The following is a 16533-nucleotide window of genomic DNA, read 5'->3' on the forward strand; positions in this document are numbered from 1 at the left end:
AATTCTTTTATAAACTTTTTATTTCTCAACTTTTTTTTCTCAATATATATAACTGGATATTAATATAAAGAATAACACAAAGATCGATGAATACACGATATCTATATTTATAATTTATACGCGGAAAAAACTACTTGTTTGCAACAAACACATCTTCTTGAATTGTAATTTCTAAATAATTCCCTTTTATACGTGAATCAAATTTTAGTAAAAGTATCTTTTTCCTACGTAATTATTGTAATTCCAATGGTGTCAAGATTTACGATCGTATAATTAATCTTCATTTAAATAATACGCTCGAAGCATTATATGATGATTATAGTATACATTATCGTATATAATGTCATTATAAACCACACCTTTGTAAGGTGCGGCTTACAATGAATTATACGCATTGTAATACAAATTCTCATTTGTTCTCGTTTCTTTGGCTCTCATTTGTCGGTATTATGTGGCCTCGTTGCCACGCCGGAAACGTTCGACTAAGCTCTCGTAATCTCGACAAGTTTCGAGAGATCAATTTTGACAGATACTTTTCCGTGTCGAGCAATCGACGAGACGTGTTTCGAAACTCTCATGTTCCGGTGGGATTTTCAGATAAGATTTTCGCGAGGGCCGAAATAATATGGCGAAATAACGCGAGCTTCGTGTCGCACGAATCTCGCAGTCGCAATCTCGCGGTCGGGTAGGGATTCTTTGAGCTAGATCGAGACTGTACATGTGCATACGGAACGATGGATAGAATCGCGTGAACTTGGATTAAGCGGCGCGAGTTATTTTAAGAGAACGACTGTTTCGAAACGGCATTTATATGGGGATTAGAATACTCCTGCCGGGCTAATCGGGCACCCGTGCGTGATTCTACATGACGTGCCGTGCACAATACCGTCCGAATCTTTCAATTAGGCAACCGGACCACCACTCGCTTCGTTATCACGGCGGATACGCTTTCGCGCGCCTATCTTAATGGACGATCGTACGAGGCGGGCGCAAATGTGGAGCACGGATTCAGATTTTCATCTGTAATTACAATCCGATCAAGGCTCGATTTAATCGCGCCGGATGATTGGAGTAAGGATTTCGAGGATACGCGATATACGTTTGCACGATGCGCCGCGCGTATCCGAGGCTATTATTAGCTCGATTTATCGACTCTCGTCGCTGATACTCTATCGCAAGCTTCACTACGCGAGAGTACACTTCGTAGTAAAATGAGAGCCAGCTCATTGTGCCGGCGTGGTATGCGTGGCATTCGCCGTGCGCACGAGGTACGTGCGGTGCGTGAAAGACAAACCAATTGGCAGGCGCAATTGTTTAACTGTCATAAACCGTAATACTGCACCTACCGTAATGCTGTACCCGTATGTGCGTGCAAGCGACGTCAAAGCGATGACGCTTTTGCGGGTCTTTTATCTTTCGTGACTCGCGCTTGTGTCGTCCGTAGATATCGATTATAAAAAAGAAAACGCGAAATGACGATTATTTAATGATAAGTTATCCTGGAACTGTGCGGTAACTTATAATTATTTTTATATAATTGCCATTTTGCGTTTTTCTCCATTGCACACATACGAACGGCGCTGATCTTCGCGAGGTATTTGTGATATTAAACACGCCATTGTTTGGTATGCGAAATTGAAACGAAGACGCTTACATCTGCATATTGATTGGATAGTGAAGGAATAGACGAATGCAAGTAGCTTAGAAAAATATATGGGAGTACTTGTAAAACAAATTTTGCTTGGCTTACAAATATTCGTCGTAGCTGAGCCCGTTGTCGTCCGTGTTCGGCCAGTCGCTGTAGCAGACGACGCGGACCTCGCCGTTCGCGAAGTTTTGTGTGTAAGTCGTGTAGAAGAGCAGCATCGGTAAAGACAGAATCGCCCCGATTATCCAAATTATGATTGCGACGCACAGCGTCGCCTTCTTCCCCATACGCGGTTTCAAGGGATTCACGATGGCCATGTACCTGAAACAACGTTCATCAAAGTCGATACTTCTAATTGACAGATAAAGAATTTGATTACAGGGCCTAATTAAAGCGATTGTCGTTTTTAACTGTGAATTAAATTAATTGTGAAAAGGTGAAATATTATTCGCCTGAAATGTCTCATTTGAAAAGCTCTTTTCTTATAAAAGAAAAAATATTGTACGTGAAAATTGAAATTATTGTAGGTATGAAAATCAACCACGGAATCCATATCACTTAGGGTGCGAAAATACATTACTACTTTTATGAAAATAAAATTGCGCGCCGAGAGCTGCAGACGCGGAGCGTCGGAATCTCAGGCGACGTGGATTTCGCGTGATAAAGTCTCCGGGTGATAAGGACGGGCTTGCATCGTGGGATAATAGATCAGGCAGCGTCAGCCTTTTTCCCGGCGACGAGGCGAGACGAGGTGAGCGCGCGGGCACAAAATATCTCAAACGAGAGGAAGATGCGAAGGAGACGCAATGGGGCCTAACGATAATATCGTAGTCGCGATAGTGAAATCGTGTTTGCGCGACTGATGCACCGTTGCCGGAGTCATAAGAGCCGCCGAGGGCGAGCGCACAAATATATATCTATAAAAGAGGGAGAGAGATAGAGAGATAGAGAGAGAGATCGCGAATCGTAAAATTCGTATTGCTGAAAGCGAGCGAAGATTGTCAAGAAAAAGGAGAACCGCGTGTCTTCCTGCAATTCGACGAACGGAGGTTCGTGCGGAGGAAGGTTCGCCGCTCGGGCAATAAAGCGATGGAGGCAGTTGCGCGAAATCCATTGTCTAATATCCAGTAGTCAGGCTTTTAGGACGAGTCGTAAGTCATTAAATCACGACCTTCTGCTCCTTTTCATGAAACTATGATTAATCCCCAAACGCTTCGTCCGCGAGCGATTCTGATGTCTTCATGCCCCGCGAGAACGCGTTCAGCAGCGAGGAGTCTCGAGAGACGAAGTCATGTAACATTATATAACATCAACAGAAATTTTACAGTAATTCAGATTCCTTCTGGTTCGGTACGTGCGTGTTCGCGGCGGTGAGCTCCGCTCGGGTCGAAACGTGAGAAGGACGGATAATGATGACGATAATGATGGGGGATTTAAATCCATAGTTATGCGAGCTCTTCTCAAAATAAATTCCTTAATGATCTTAATAATCATATATCAAATGTCGGGATGGATTTTTATTCAATTTTATAAATTTCAAGCGCAGAGAAAAAACGCTAAAGCAAACCTCTACGTAATTTCGAATAAAATTCTAGCTAGGAATTTCTCGCCTGACTGCACATTAATGCGAAGAATAATAACATATTTATGAATATCGTCGCGCGGCTGGCATAAGCGACGTGGACGAGGTCGGCGAGCTTTTGCTTAAGGGAATAGAACGAGATGGCAGTGAAAATATGTATATAACGGACAAAGAAATGTTTTTTTTCGTCTCGCTGTGATCCACTTCGACGGACTATTATTCGTTTAGGGGGTTTCTACCACGTTTCCAACGGCGGATATTACAAAGGGACAAACGCGTTTACGTCCGAGTTGACGTTTCGCCTTATAAGCATTTACGGCGCTTACAGTCGTAAAGATCGTAATATCGATAATAAAATTTGTCCTCGTACACAAACTGCGAGGTGAGCCGAGCACGCGTCCCCACCTTTCTGTTCTTTTTTTTTTTTTCATTCCGTTGCGAAAGCGCGAAAGTCGGACGCGGATTGTTCCTTCGAATAGAGTTTCAGCCCTTCGCGTGGAGATCTTCTCCGATCTGAGTTTGATCTCGGCTGAAAGAAACGCCGAGTGTTTTTCGCTTCGAGCCACCGGTACACACGTACGACGTACGTTTCAATTCCTCCATTCCTAGTCTCAAAGATAAAGTTTAGTACGAAGTTCGTCCCTCAGTTCGATCGCATTTCTCTCTCGCCATGTCACTTCTTCTCCCCGCCGCTTTTACCTCGCTATTGTTCTTCCTCTGCTGCCTTCGCGATTTCACGCAGACTGTCTTGTACGTGGCAACCTCACATTGACGTGCGAAAGTCTGGAAACGTCTTTCTAATAAAATATATTTCTTCTCGGGAAAAATGGCACATAGTGGTGTAACATCAGTTTTATGAAATATCGCCGATTTAAACTACGCTCTGTGCTTCCGGTATCAATCGTAATTTTTATTTTTAGCGAAATGTGTTTAGTTTCTCGCTCTTTACTATGGATCGTAATATATCGTATAATGTTCTATTTCTCTCGAAAGTGTTTGAGTTTCCCATTGAATTTTCGAAAATGCGATAATGACGTGTCTCGCAAGAAGACATATCTCAACCTCAAACATGCATTGTCTTGCTTCGAGGTAGATAGGTGCATATGTGCATACGTGCATTTGCAATTTGTAGGAACGTTGTTGCCAAAGGCAAAAGAGAGCGAGAGCGAGCGAGTGAGAGAGAGAGAGAGAGAGAGAGAGAGAGAGAGAGAGAGAGAGAGAGAGAGAGAGAGAGAGAGAGAGAGAGAGAGAGAGAGGTAGAAAACGGAGCAGAATTTCACTCTCTGAGCTCCTAGCGCAACGATGGTCATTAAACATCAAGGAAATATCCTTGACGTTTCTCAACGTGCTTTTTGCCCCCTTTTGTAAATGTTAATCCAGAGATGAACGTTAAGACACGGTCGTAATGCGTACATGGATATACGCATCTCGAATTCCAGGCTCTCGAGAGTTCCACGCTCGATCCTTGTGCGGCAATACCGCGTGGATTTCCATTTAGCGCAGATTTAACTCCGTGAACTAATATCAATGCTCTAACTTATTAATAGTATATAACAGATGTAATATATGTTTACGGCACAACGCAAAATCAATTGGATTCTCATAATGCGAGATCCGAAAACTGCTTATCGCATGATCGTCACTATCACTTAAGGTTTTATTCCGCGCTGTTTGTTTTCCCGATTTTAAATTAATTAAATTGTAAAAAATCGCTGTCCATTCTCGATATGTACTCGTAAATTTGCAAGCGTTAGATTTGACGTAATTGGGAGACTCGTTGAAAAAACTTAATACGAAAGCAAGTAGTTGCGATCGATGAGAGAAAAGTCAGAACGCTCTGTCTTTTCGTTGATTATCTTCCGGTCATTAATTTGTAACGCGTATACGTAACGTGAATCCTGGAGATCAACCAGGATTTTGCAGAAGTAGACAGATGAAACTATTTGGAGACAGTCGAGTAAAACAAAAAAATTCCTCATGAATTATTCACAAAGTCGAGCTGCAAGGCTAGTACCACGTTACGCAGACGGTTTTTGATGCTTTTACCGGTAACCGCCAACTTATTTCGCATTCGTCTCGAATAAAATTGCTTTTTACCTTTTGCAAAGCCATACCTTTTCCCGCTGCGGCGACACAGTAATCATCTACTCGTAGATAGGGATTGAGGGAAAGGCTTGACCTCCTTGCTTCCGATTTATACGTTTACTTGTACTACTTTCAATCCGTTATGGCTTTCCTTACTTGAGCTTTTCTGAATCTCAGGAGAATATACATAATATTTTCATATGTGGACTGCATCTCTCAGATACATATTTTTATTTACACATAACTGTAATAAAAATATTTAGTTTTTTACTAAAAACACCAGACATAGAATTATGATTACAAAATTCAATATGAACGTTTGACTGGCTTAATAATAAAGACGATGCTCTTTCTCTACGTTATTTTTATATTTTGTTAAAAAGCTTATGTAAAACGCCATTTTGTTGACATGTTTGTAATTTTTTAATAGCATTACATGTCAGAGACTTTAAGTTTGACAGATTAAGTTCGATATATGTAACTTTCGACGAATATTTAACAATGTAGCGATTTATGCCCCGAAAACTTAATCGTTTTATTTTTCTGTATAATACAAATATTTAAAAGACACTCTTTGGACGATTAAATATTTTTTACAGTTTTGGGTTGAATTTTAACCAAGGATCTTGGTTACATAAAATGAATGTTTCCCGAAAAAGAGATAGCCGTTATGTTGCACGTTTTCCGAACGTCGGGGAGATTCGGAAAGTGGACTATCCCCGAGGGGAAAATCCTAGGAAAATCCCCAAGGGAGTTCATCTTCCGTCCGGAGGTATCATCCTTCGGAAAGGACGAATTACACCACTATGTTTTGCAGGAACTTGAGAAAGGTTTCGAAGATCCAGGCTCACCTGACCCTCCGAACCTTTATTGCATCGTCACGCTAATAAATTACGAGGAATATTAACCTGCATCCCTCTTTCGAGATAAACTCGGGAAATACGTGAAAGTTTCGACGAGCAATTTAGTGGCTGCGAGATTAATGCGATCTCGCGCACTTTTCTACGCCCGGTATCGCCATGAATTTTGCAGTTTCATCGTTATACTTCGGAAATAAGCCGCGGAATACGGTTTTGCATTTCTCTCTTTTTTTTTTTTTACCCTCTTGCCGTTCGAGACGTGGCACGCGCAAATCCGTCAAAGGTTTCTTTCAGCGCGAGAACGCGACGAACTCTTCTCAAATCTAATTTGAAATGCAAATTGACTATAAAAGCGGGTAGTATGAATTCTCAACTAGATTATTCGCTTTTTTTTTTCTTGTGGCCGTTTGTAGAATCACACCATTACCTACGTGTTAATATTGTAATTTGTCGGAGAATTTGCCACAATATCGTGTACTAAATGACGGAATTCTGAGATTTATCGCTTACTTGGAATCCTCTCTTTTCCGCGAATTTCATTATTTTTCTTTCGTTACAGTTGCATTGTGACATTCCGAGGTACACCCGAGAGACTCAAATTGATATAATTGAATTGATATTCGAGTTACACGCGGCATTGAAGTTTGCTTTATTGGATTCGCGGTTCACTAATCATCCATTATTCTCGCCGACGACGCGACGGCGGGCGCGGTGTTTTCTTGCACCGCGGTCATGAATTACGTTTTACGACGGCCCTCGGTAATCCCTCACGGCTGCTCACGGCCGCTGCTTCGCAAGCCGGCGATGCAGCGCATATTTTATCAAGCTTGCTCGACGTCACGCCCGACGTGAATCCCTCGTTACCGTAATCCGTCGCGATGAACGCTCGTCCCAACTCCCGAATTGGCTGACCGGCGCAGATTAACCCGTCGGGAAACGCGCCCGGGCCAAATTCTGTCGGTTCTTGCGTCTCGGTCGTGCGGTTGAGAGAAAGCTTCTTGCCTCATCGCAAGCCGCAACTCGTAACCGTCCCTTCTTCCGTTTGGCGCCGCGCGTCCCGTCTCCGCTTGTCTACCGATTTCCATAATTGCCGTTGTAACTCACATTGTAATTCATGTTGCCATTTGGCATCCCCGCGCGCTGTTCAGGAAGCCGTTCAGAGCCGTCGTCAAAATCACGATAGCGTCCACCGTTGGATTATTGTTATTGGCGAAGGGTGGACGTTGATCGATGACGCGATTCACCATCACCGGTCGATGTTTAATCCGACGGCGGCGGCGCCGGTTGACGGGTCCGGGTTAGCGTTGACGCTTGGCCAGCGCATGTTGGCGTTGCCAATTGTAGTTCGCACGATTGTAGTCCACCCTGACGGCCTGGCAGCATTCCAGAACAGCCGACGAACATTCTCTCTCTCTCTCTCTCTCTCTCTCTCTCTCTCTCTCTCTCTCTGTTTTGCCTATTCGCGTCCAGCGGGATCGTAATTCGCTTTGTGACTTACGTTCGGATTGATCTTTTGATTCGGATTACAACGGCTGCTGACGGATCGTGTACAGAGGCGGCCCGATTGCGACGAAAAGCTAAAGGAACCTGCCCCGGGCGAGAGGTATCGCTCATCACGGTTGGATGCGCGCTCAGGAAATTGACGCTCGTGTCTCCGTTTACCCTCGTTTACCTATACTCGGAGCGCCGCGATGGCTCGTGGTGTTTGCGCTCGTTTCAAGACCGAGCGGCTCTCGACGCTCCGAGTCGGGCGTTTGATTCGCAATTCCCCTGATCGCTGACATCGTGATTGACGTTCGAATCGGCGTTCTCTTTAAGACGAGACACTTGACTTCGCCTTCGTGAATTTCCCGCCGGGTCAGATCGATCTCCGGGCGACGACATCGGAATTCTAATTAGGCCCCCAATCGTTGGTGAGAGTATCGTCGGTATTTTGATTAAAATTTGCGTTGTGCAGTTTGCATCCTGTCACCGCTTATTTATGCTATTTGCGCCAACCGATGACGTAAGCTCCTACGATCGATCGGATGAGAAGGCTCGCGCGTCAAACGTGTTGCGGATCATTTGAATATCGAATTAATCCGAAGGTAAACGTAATGTCGTCGAAAACGCTGTCAGATACATCATAATGGACGATCGTTACGTCGATCAACGATTCATCGCATTCCTAACGTCTTTCGGCGCGTCGTGACGGTCTCTCTCTCGAGACCGTATTTTCATGGCTCTTCTGCTTCCGCTTTCGTCGTTTTCCACGTCACGCATTGTTTAACGCGCGGCCGTCAAATCGGCGGAATAAGTTGTTGCGGATTGTTTAGCCACCGGCAACAGGTTGCGACTCAACAGGTTCGGTCGCTCTCGCCTTCAAGCGTCTGTTCAGACACCGCCGATGCGTAGTCGAGTTTCGTTTAATCTGATTTTCCGCCTGAGGCTCAGGTACGAACGACCCGAAAACGCTACTCGGCTTCGTCACTTGCGGTTTTCGCAAGAGAGTCCTCACCGCCTCGCGGTGCAGCTTCTCGACTTGAGATTTGGTCTACGTGGTTTTTCGGGCCCGATCATTTCACGAAACTTTACATTGTACAATCTTTCTTCTGCCAATGCAATACTGACAAGCAGGAATGGGAAGAGTAACGAGATATTTTTTTTTAATGATAATAAAACCAGATTTGAAATAATGGTTTTTGATGAGTAATTCTACTAAAAAAAGTAATTTGTTAATTGAATCATTACGTAACGAATAAAAATAACATGTAACAAGTCAACTAACGTTAATGTAATTTTTTTTATGAGTAACGCGTAATGCTAAAATTATGCAAAAGCATTTGTTTCAATTTTGATGTTATCATCACTTTTATGAAAACTTGTAACGTTATTACCAAATTGTTATTATAAAAAAATAAAAATAACTTGTTAACGCGTTACTTTCTATCTCTATTAGGAAGAATTCGCGTTAGCATCGCATCGACGGAAGAAAGGTTCTACCTGTATGAAACGTGAACAGTTGAAATTCACTCGATCGACTCCCCTTTAGTCTTTAAATAAGTCGCGACCGTTAATATCGCGAAGCGATTCACAGTTTTCGTCGCGTTTCGTTCATGTCAAACGGCGGAATTTGACCATGTCGTTTCCAAAACTCGTATCGATGACGTTTTGATTGACGTCCAACATTTACGTTGCGGTCGCCGGGCGTTTGAGCACGGTCGATCGGAGCCGCGGGGCTGTACGCGCCGCGCGGCCACGTCCCCTTTAACGGAGATTTCCCCGGAAGTTTTGTTTCCGAATGCGGATGACTGACGTAGGGGGCGAACCGGGTGCGCGGCTACTATTGTTCGTGATTCAAGGTGGTATTGGCATTCGCGTTGGCAGCCCGCGGCGGGATCGACGTCGGCGGTTCTGATTTTTAAATTTGACTTCCTTTCGCCCGTTTCGTCGGCTCTTTGCCCGTCAATTTTATTGGCCATTATATCTTCGGCCGGCCGTATCGGAACGTGAATGCGATGCACGACGAGTGATTCGCCAATTTCCTTGCCAGTTTTCTCTGCGACCGGGGGGGAGGGGGAGACTCTGAAGTGATCGGCTTAAGATTCATTCCTGACGTTCGTTTGAATTGCCGAGCCGATCGCTATTAACGTCGTTATTTAAGGCGGCATTCACGTTATAATTATTGTCGGAGCTTTACGAGGATAATAATATTTTATCGTGGTTTCTAGCAATTGTACGACGAGGGCGATTGGATTCTTTGTATTTACGCGCGCGTGGTCGATCCGCCGTGCCGTCACTGAAATTGTCGTTCACGCTGCTACACGCCAACGTATTGTCGCCCATCACGTCACAGATCTGCGTCCGAAGTTGCGTTTGATCGATGCTTCTTTCACGCTCAACGGGGCGTACCTTACTGCTTATCCTTTGTGACTACATGCTGATCCTCGTTCATATTTTCCGCGAAAAGTATTTTTGTCGTAGGACTCTCGCTTCATTACCCAGATCCATGTCGATTCTGTCGCAGTGAAATTCTACTTCCCGAACCCCGTCTCAGCACTTTCTTTCTTCCGCGATCTGTCGGAAGATGGTTTTATTGTTGGACGATTCAATGTACTTCTGTTTGTCCTACCGTCGCTCGGTTCCAACGGCGAAATCTCCCGTCTTTTCTCCGGAAAGTGTCACTCGACCTTTCGTAATCCGTGTTATCCCGCACCGAATTGAACGTCTGTGGCTTCCGCGATGAATATTTACTCTCAATCATGTATTGAGAGGCACCTAACTAAATTCGGGGTACTAATTTCTAAATGGAAATGACATTTCGAGTCTGGCACACTGAGAGCAAAATTTTGAAGTAACGAGAACCATATATTACTTGTAAAGTTTTCTTCGATTTATTTATTATAAGAAAACTTACTTGTGAAAACGAAATATATGTTTCTATGAAATACATCTTATTTTTCTTAATAATTGATTTATTTCTTAGAAATAAAATTTTTGGAATGAAATACGCATTATTTCCCATAAAAAAAGTTTAAAGTATTTTTTGCTAATAAATGGATTATTTAAATAGGACGAAATAAAAGTTTTATTTCTAGTAAATAAATTATTTATTTTTACCCACGCGCTGAATGTTATCTCTTTAAAAGATATATTTTAGAGAAACATATTTCAAAAGTATATTTCACAGAATATTTCCTAGAAATGTATATTTTGTTGTCACAAATAATTTTTTTATAACAAATAAATATCGAAGAAAACGTTCACAAGAAATATTTGGTTCTCAATACCTCGATATTTTTCTCTCAGTGCACACGAGATAATAATAAATTTAGCGATACGATTTAATACAGCAGTTTTCGAGCGACAATTCATCCTTTTTTCTTGCTTTCTTATATAATAATTATATAATAAATAATAAAACATCGATTACACATTAATAATATACGCAATAATCTCTTGTGGAACAGGTGATTGCATTTACACGGACAAACTAGGTGAACCGTATTCTCGGGTTAGGAGTAGACATCCAGCCGAGATTTCATAGTCTAATCCGAAGAGAGTGTCAAAAACGGCCCGCGGCGGAAATCGATCCTTGTCAACTTACTTTCGATGTGACGGTTCAACGTGGCGTAGCGTGTCAGGGATGGGGATCGATTTGCAAACTTGTCCCTTCCATGAAACAACGCTCGCGGACAAACCAACTTTTCGCTATAAACAATCCAGCGACGAGAGAGAGAGAGAGAGAGAGAGAGAGAGAGAGAGAGAGAGAGAGAGAGAGAGAGAGAGAGAGAGAGAGAGAGAGAGAGAGAGCTACCGCAACATTTCCCCGCAAGCTGACGCTGCATAAACCGTCGAATATTGTTTAGTATTTGTATCTATCGTATCGTGATCGCGCTTGTGATATACGTAACCAAAACTAACGTAACGCAACTGCGAAGCGCTGTGGGATAATGTTCCCGATTATCAATACATGAAGGTGCATAACGTTCGGTATCAATTCACGGCGAAGTTTCGACAACCGCTCGAGGAGAGTTCGCCGGATCGAAGTCGATAGTTGGATAGTACCCGCTCGATGTCTGCCAGTTTCCGATGGCGTGTTTCCGGTAAGGATAAACGATAAAGGTAAATTGATATCTGCCGATCGCGCGGGGGCAATAAAAAGGTGATAGAGAGATGAAATACGTATTTCGACTATTAGCTTAATTTTCATTTCTTTGATTAGGGGGAGAGACGTTCCTCTCTAAAGAAAAAAAATTTCAAATTTCCTCGAGCGCCATCCTGCTCGTTAGTCATTTTGTTAGTTCGACGCCCGGATGGTCATTAGCAGCGTCGTCGAAAGCGATCGTTAAAATTCGAGGCGACAGAGTACTCGTTAGTCGAACGGAACTCGACGCGACTCCTCAGTCAGATCTTCATTCTCTTCGCGCGAGGCCGCATTTCTCTCGTCGCTTAAAGCGATCCCGGAATTGCCGTAATCGATTCGCACTTCAGTTGTCAGTGACAACCCGCCGCGAGGTAGGATCCGCGCTTCGATCGAGGAAATTGCATTGGCGGTTCGTCGTCGTGGTTCGGGTTAAAGAGTTCCGGCGGTCCGGCCACTCGGTTAGATTTCCGACTTAGGACGGAGTTGGCTACGCTGTAATCGTTGAAGAACTTTCTCTCTCCCTCGATTGCACTTGATGTCTTTTCCACGTCGTCCGATAACCGTGAAGCCCGAACTGTCACCCAAACCCCCTCTGTCTTTGGCACAGCCGCTCGCTATCGAGCCCGAGTTTGACCTTTCGGACGGCGAGATTTTGATCGGGAAAGCTGGGATATTGTTGAATCCACGATTACATGTAAATGCACTCGACGTGCGGACGTTTCGCTTGTATCTTCGCCGCGATCGCCGGCTGAATTTCCGTTTGAGGGCCACCGATATTTTTAGATGTCATCAAGTTTTCATTTTAGCGCGTCACGTAGTTTGCAAACGCGCGTCGCGTATAGCCGTTCGAGGCGAGGTAGGTCGTAGCTCTACCTCGTAGGATCCGTAAATTCCTCACTCGGCGAACATTGATCACCCCCCGTGGCTCGAAACAGGCGTGCCGCTACCGACTGTCAAGGCGGCACTACAGTCGTGCGGGGAACACGGATCCGTGCACTAAATTCGCCATCGTCGTCATCGATCACCTCGCGTCCCAAATTGGGAGTGAAACTCGTGGAAGATTTACCTTATTTGCTTTTTTTCATTTCCTGAGTTATTCCCTACTTTCTGTTGATTTAAGCTTGTATCTACCAACATATCTCGCAACCACTTTTTCACCTGCTTAAAGTGGTTCGAGAGATGTACAAAAATTTACGGACCGACTTTCATGTTTCTAGAACAAATGTCTGTAGTTTGTTCTGGAAAAAAATTACAAAATGTAGATTAATGTAATTAATTAATTGAAATTTCGAGAAACTATATATCCATGAATAAAAGCCGATTGGAAATATATGACGTTTAATCAATAGTGACGATAAGAATTAATAATTGACAGAATTTTGAGGTCAGTAATTGATAAAGTTAATAAAATTGATGGACGTTACATACATAGCTGATGAAATATTAAGATATAACTGACAGTTTTTTTTTTTATCGTGGCGACGAAGTATCTCGTCGTCGAGATCGGGAAATCGCATATCCTGCTCTGTCCCGAATCCATCGCTCTCAACGCGAATTTATATACCCTCCTGGTCCAGCGTGGACCAATCTGCCGCACGTCACCGATAAGCACCGCTTTCATCGACGCATATATCGACGACGGGTATTAGCCGCGCTACATTTCGGCCTTTAATTGAGTCATTTTTATCGACTCCCGGCGCACATCCCTCGGCGATCCCCAGAGTGGGATATTTCAGAATTTATTTGCTTTCGCTTCCGCGATGCCGTCCCGTCATTCCGCGGGAACGTCCCGAGCGAGCCGCCGCCGTTTACGCGTCATCGAGTCTCTCATTGAATTTCTAATACGAAGTAGATCCACGGCGGAGTAAGGCCGCGTGTTATTTACGTTGCCGTCGTCGAACAAACGTTACATTGTCGAGTCGAGGAGGAATATTTTTGCCCGGATTTCGCGTTTCCCATTTCGCCGCGTGGCAAAACGGCCCTCCTCCGTTCGCAAGTATAACTCGCGATACACCACACACGGTGGTAATGCCGCCGCCCATTGCGCGACATTGTTTCAACTCTCATTTGAATTGGTATCGTAAGCACGTGTACGTGACATACCGCGCAAGGAGCTAACTGCGGCCCCGTCGTCAACGTCGCCGTCGCGCTGCGTGCATTTCCCATGCGAATAATGGATGCCAAACATACGCAGGAGACGTTATAATGACGTCGACATCTGGAGATGCGCATTCTTCAAACGCGGATGTAGTCTACGGTTTCACGTGGCTCCCTGCGAATGTCAAGTATTGTCAAACAGCAGAATTCTACTTCCAGATGCAAAGTCTTCGGAATAATACGTTTCCCTTCCTCTCCTCTCTTTTTATTGTCATATCTTTAAGAAATGCAATTACGCCGCGTGCACGCCGGTTGCATTTATGACATTTAACGTGTTCATCGTCGCATTTGACGTTTTGCATCTTGCCGGTAATTGGATCACGATTAATCTTTAATTGCATCGTTACGATATTCAACGAATTTTTTTTTTATTTCCTCGAGCTTTAATAAAGAAATTAATTATTAACGTTCTGTGTAACACTAAGCAGATAAGATTTTGCTACGTGTTAATATAATGAAACTCCTTATATTACTAATGCGTAGGATAACGAAACATTTTAATACGACTGCTGTCTCTTGTTATGCAACGTAGGCGCGTTCTTGTTCGGTATAACGGAAAGCGTGGGTGTATTTTTGTCCGTGGAAAATTGAACGCCAGCGCATTTTAACGGGTTAAGACGTTCGCCGGTACGCGCCAAGGGAACTGCAACCGACGATGAAAAGGTACAAGCGAGAAGGAACTAGGAGAGAGAGAGAGAGCTTTTCTTGAATAAAGAGAACTACGAGGGATCTCGAACATTTTCTCGATGATAACAATCTTTTGAGATAAATATCAAGGAAATTGCAACACTTTTGCTGACGAATTTACGAATTGCACGATAGAAGAAGATTTTTAAAAGCTTTTAAAAGGAAAATATTATAAAAAGTTAATTTTATAATCATCTTTTCATTGTGTGTGAGCTGGATATCGGATACGCCCTATTATGAGGAAATTTGGAAATGTTTCGTAGGAAGATAAAAACGGAAGTGTACACGGCCCTCGTACAATCGCATTTTAATGAGCTCCGTTGCAATCCAGCTGGGGTCCTGAATTCCGAATTAAGCAAAAAGATACGGTAATTATTCGCGATTAATATTTCAACTCTTAATGCGACCTGCCGCGCCTGACGAAGCACACGAACGAGAATTATTTCCATATTCGGAGATTCCGAATTAACCGCGGAAATCTAATTAGTTCGTTACGCGTTCGTCGCGACTGCGTCAAGTGTGTGTGTGTATGTGCCGTGCGTCTCGTGAAATAATTTACAACACCTTTCGGTGAATTATACCTCTGTTCGGTATTTTTTCCCCCTTTATTTTCACAGTATTTCACGGTATTTCAGCGGTGTCCTTTGTCTAGCTAGTCGTTCTCTTGGGAGGGCGTTTTCTCGCGAAATAGAAATACCCGATGCGAGAATATTTTACAGCGGAGACACAAGTGACTCTACTACTTTGCGCCGCGGCAATTATCTATCTTTTCCTCACGACGAGAGGAAACTTTGCCGAGCCTCTTCCTCCGCTTTTTAAGATCCTCGAACCTACCCCTCGTAATACTCAGTATCGACAGGTCAACCTGCCTTCACGCCGGTGAGTACCGATAACAGCAATATCTTTGCCCGGACTATCGAGCGAGGGGAAGAAATTAACTCGTGATCTCATGTCCGAGATTTTTTTTTCTACATCTACCAATGACGTCTGTTCCAGACGCGATCGATTTTACAGGACACGATAGAATCGCGCGGAAACTTTATTTGGAACGGATTCGCCGTGGAATCCCTGCCCACGCATAAACGGGATCGCGCTTCGGTGCATTCAGCTCTGTCATAGGACCCGATGTGAATTTGTCGGAATAAATTTGTGTCGGTTTACACTCCGCACTCGTTAATCTGCACGTTGATCAAGTTCCCTCCGGTCCATTCAGTCTCATCGCATTTGTAGAAACTCGTTGCCGCGGGCGTACAGAGCTTCCTGCGCTGTAATACATTTAATGATCTCGATAAAAGCCTTCGCAAAATCGATCGGGACGACATCCGAGCGGGCTGCAATGCCCGTTATTTCTATCAGAACGCGTGCAATGCTTACATTCTAATAGTTCTGTCTCGTCTCTCTCTCTCTCTCTCTTGCTTTCTCTTTCTCTATCTATTTTCTCTATGCCGTTGGTGTATTGAGGTCTCAGATTCCCGCGTTCGCGTGATAACGCACATTATCGTCTATCGGGGGAATTCCATCGTAGCCGATCGAGTGCAACGCCCCGTACCCGCGTTTCCCGCGGACGAAATGTCACTTGGAAACGGCCCCGGCGGTATATCGATATATCGCTCGCGGAATGTCGGGCCCGCTGACGTTCGCGCACAGGCAATAATATGCGTAACATTCGCATTACCCTCCGATGTATTCGCCTGAAAATTAGTTCCCCCGTCCGTAAATCCATCGGCATGTGACGGCGTTTCGCGGTTATCGGCGATCGCCGCCGATGGACGAGAGCGCCCCCCCCCCCACTCCCCTCCTCCTGTGTTCTATTTCCGGTATAAAAAAACGAATTTTATAATTTACGACCTGTACGCCTTTCGATAGCCTTCGACGTAGCATCTGTCGG

The 16533-nt window shown here is 44.1% G+C and overlaps 2 protein-coding genes across 4 annotated transcripts in view; one reads left to right on the forward strand and one right to left on the reverse strand.

Annotated features, from left to right (window-relative positions):
• LOC105833051 (peptide deformylase, mitochondrial) overlaps window positions 1-16533 on the forward strand; it is a 108391-nt gene that overhangs the window by 19751 nt on the left and 72107 nt on the right. The gene's annotated exons all lie outside the window — the stretch shown is intronic.
• The window catches only part of LOC105833056 (tachykinin-like peptides receptor 99D), a 76963-nt gene that overhangs the window by 16326 nt on the left and 44104 nt on the right, over window positions 1-16533 (reverse strand). For both annotated transcript variants that reach the window (XM_012674469.3, XM_012674468.3), the window contains exon 3: window positions 1751-1969. In XM_012674469.3, the coding sequence (XP_012529923.1) occupies window positions 1751-1969 (219 nt within the window). The remainder of the gene's footprint in view (window positions 1-1750; window positions 1970-16533) is intronic.

The sequence above is a fragment of the Monomorium pharaonis genome, chromosome 1 (assembly GCF_013373865.1).
Source record: "Monomorium pharaonis isolate MP-MQ-018 chromosome 1, ASM1337386v2, whole genome shotgun sequence".
NCBI lineage: Eukaryota > Metazoa > Arthropoda > Insecta > Hymenoptera > Formicidae > Monomorium > Monomorium pharaonis.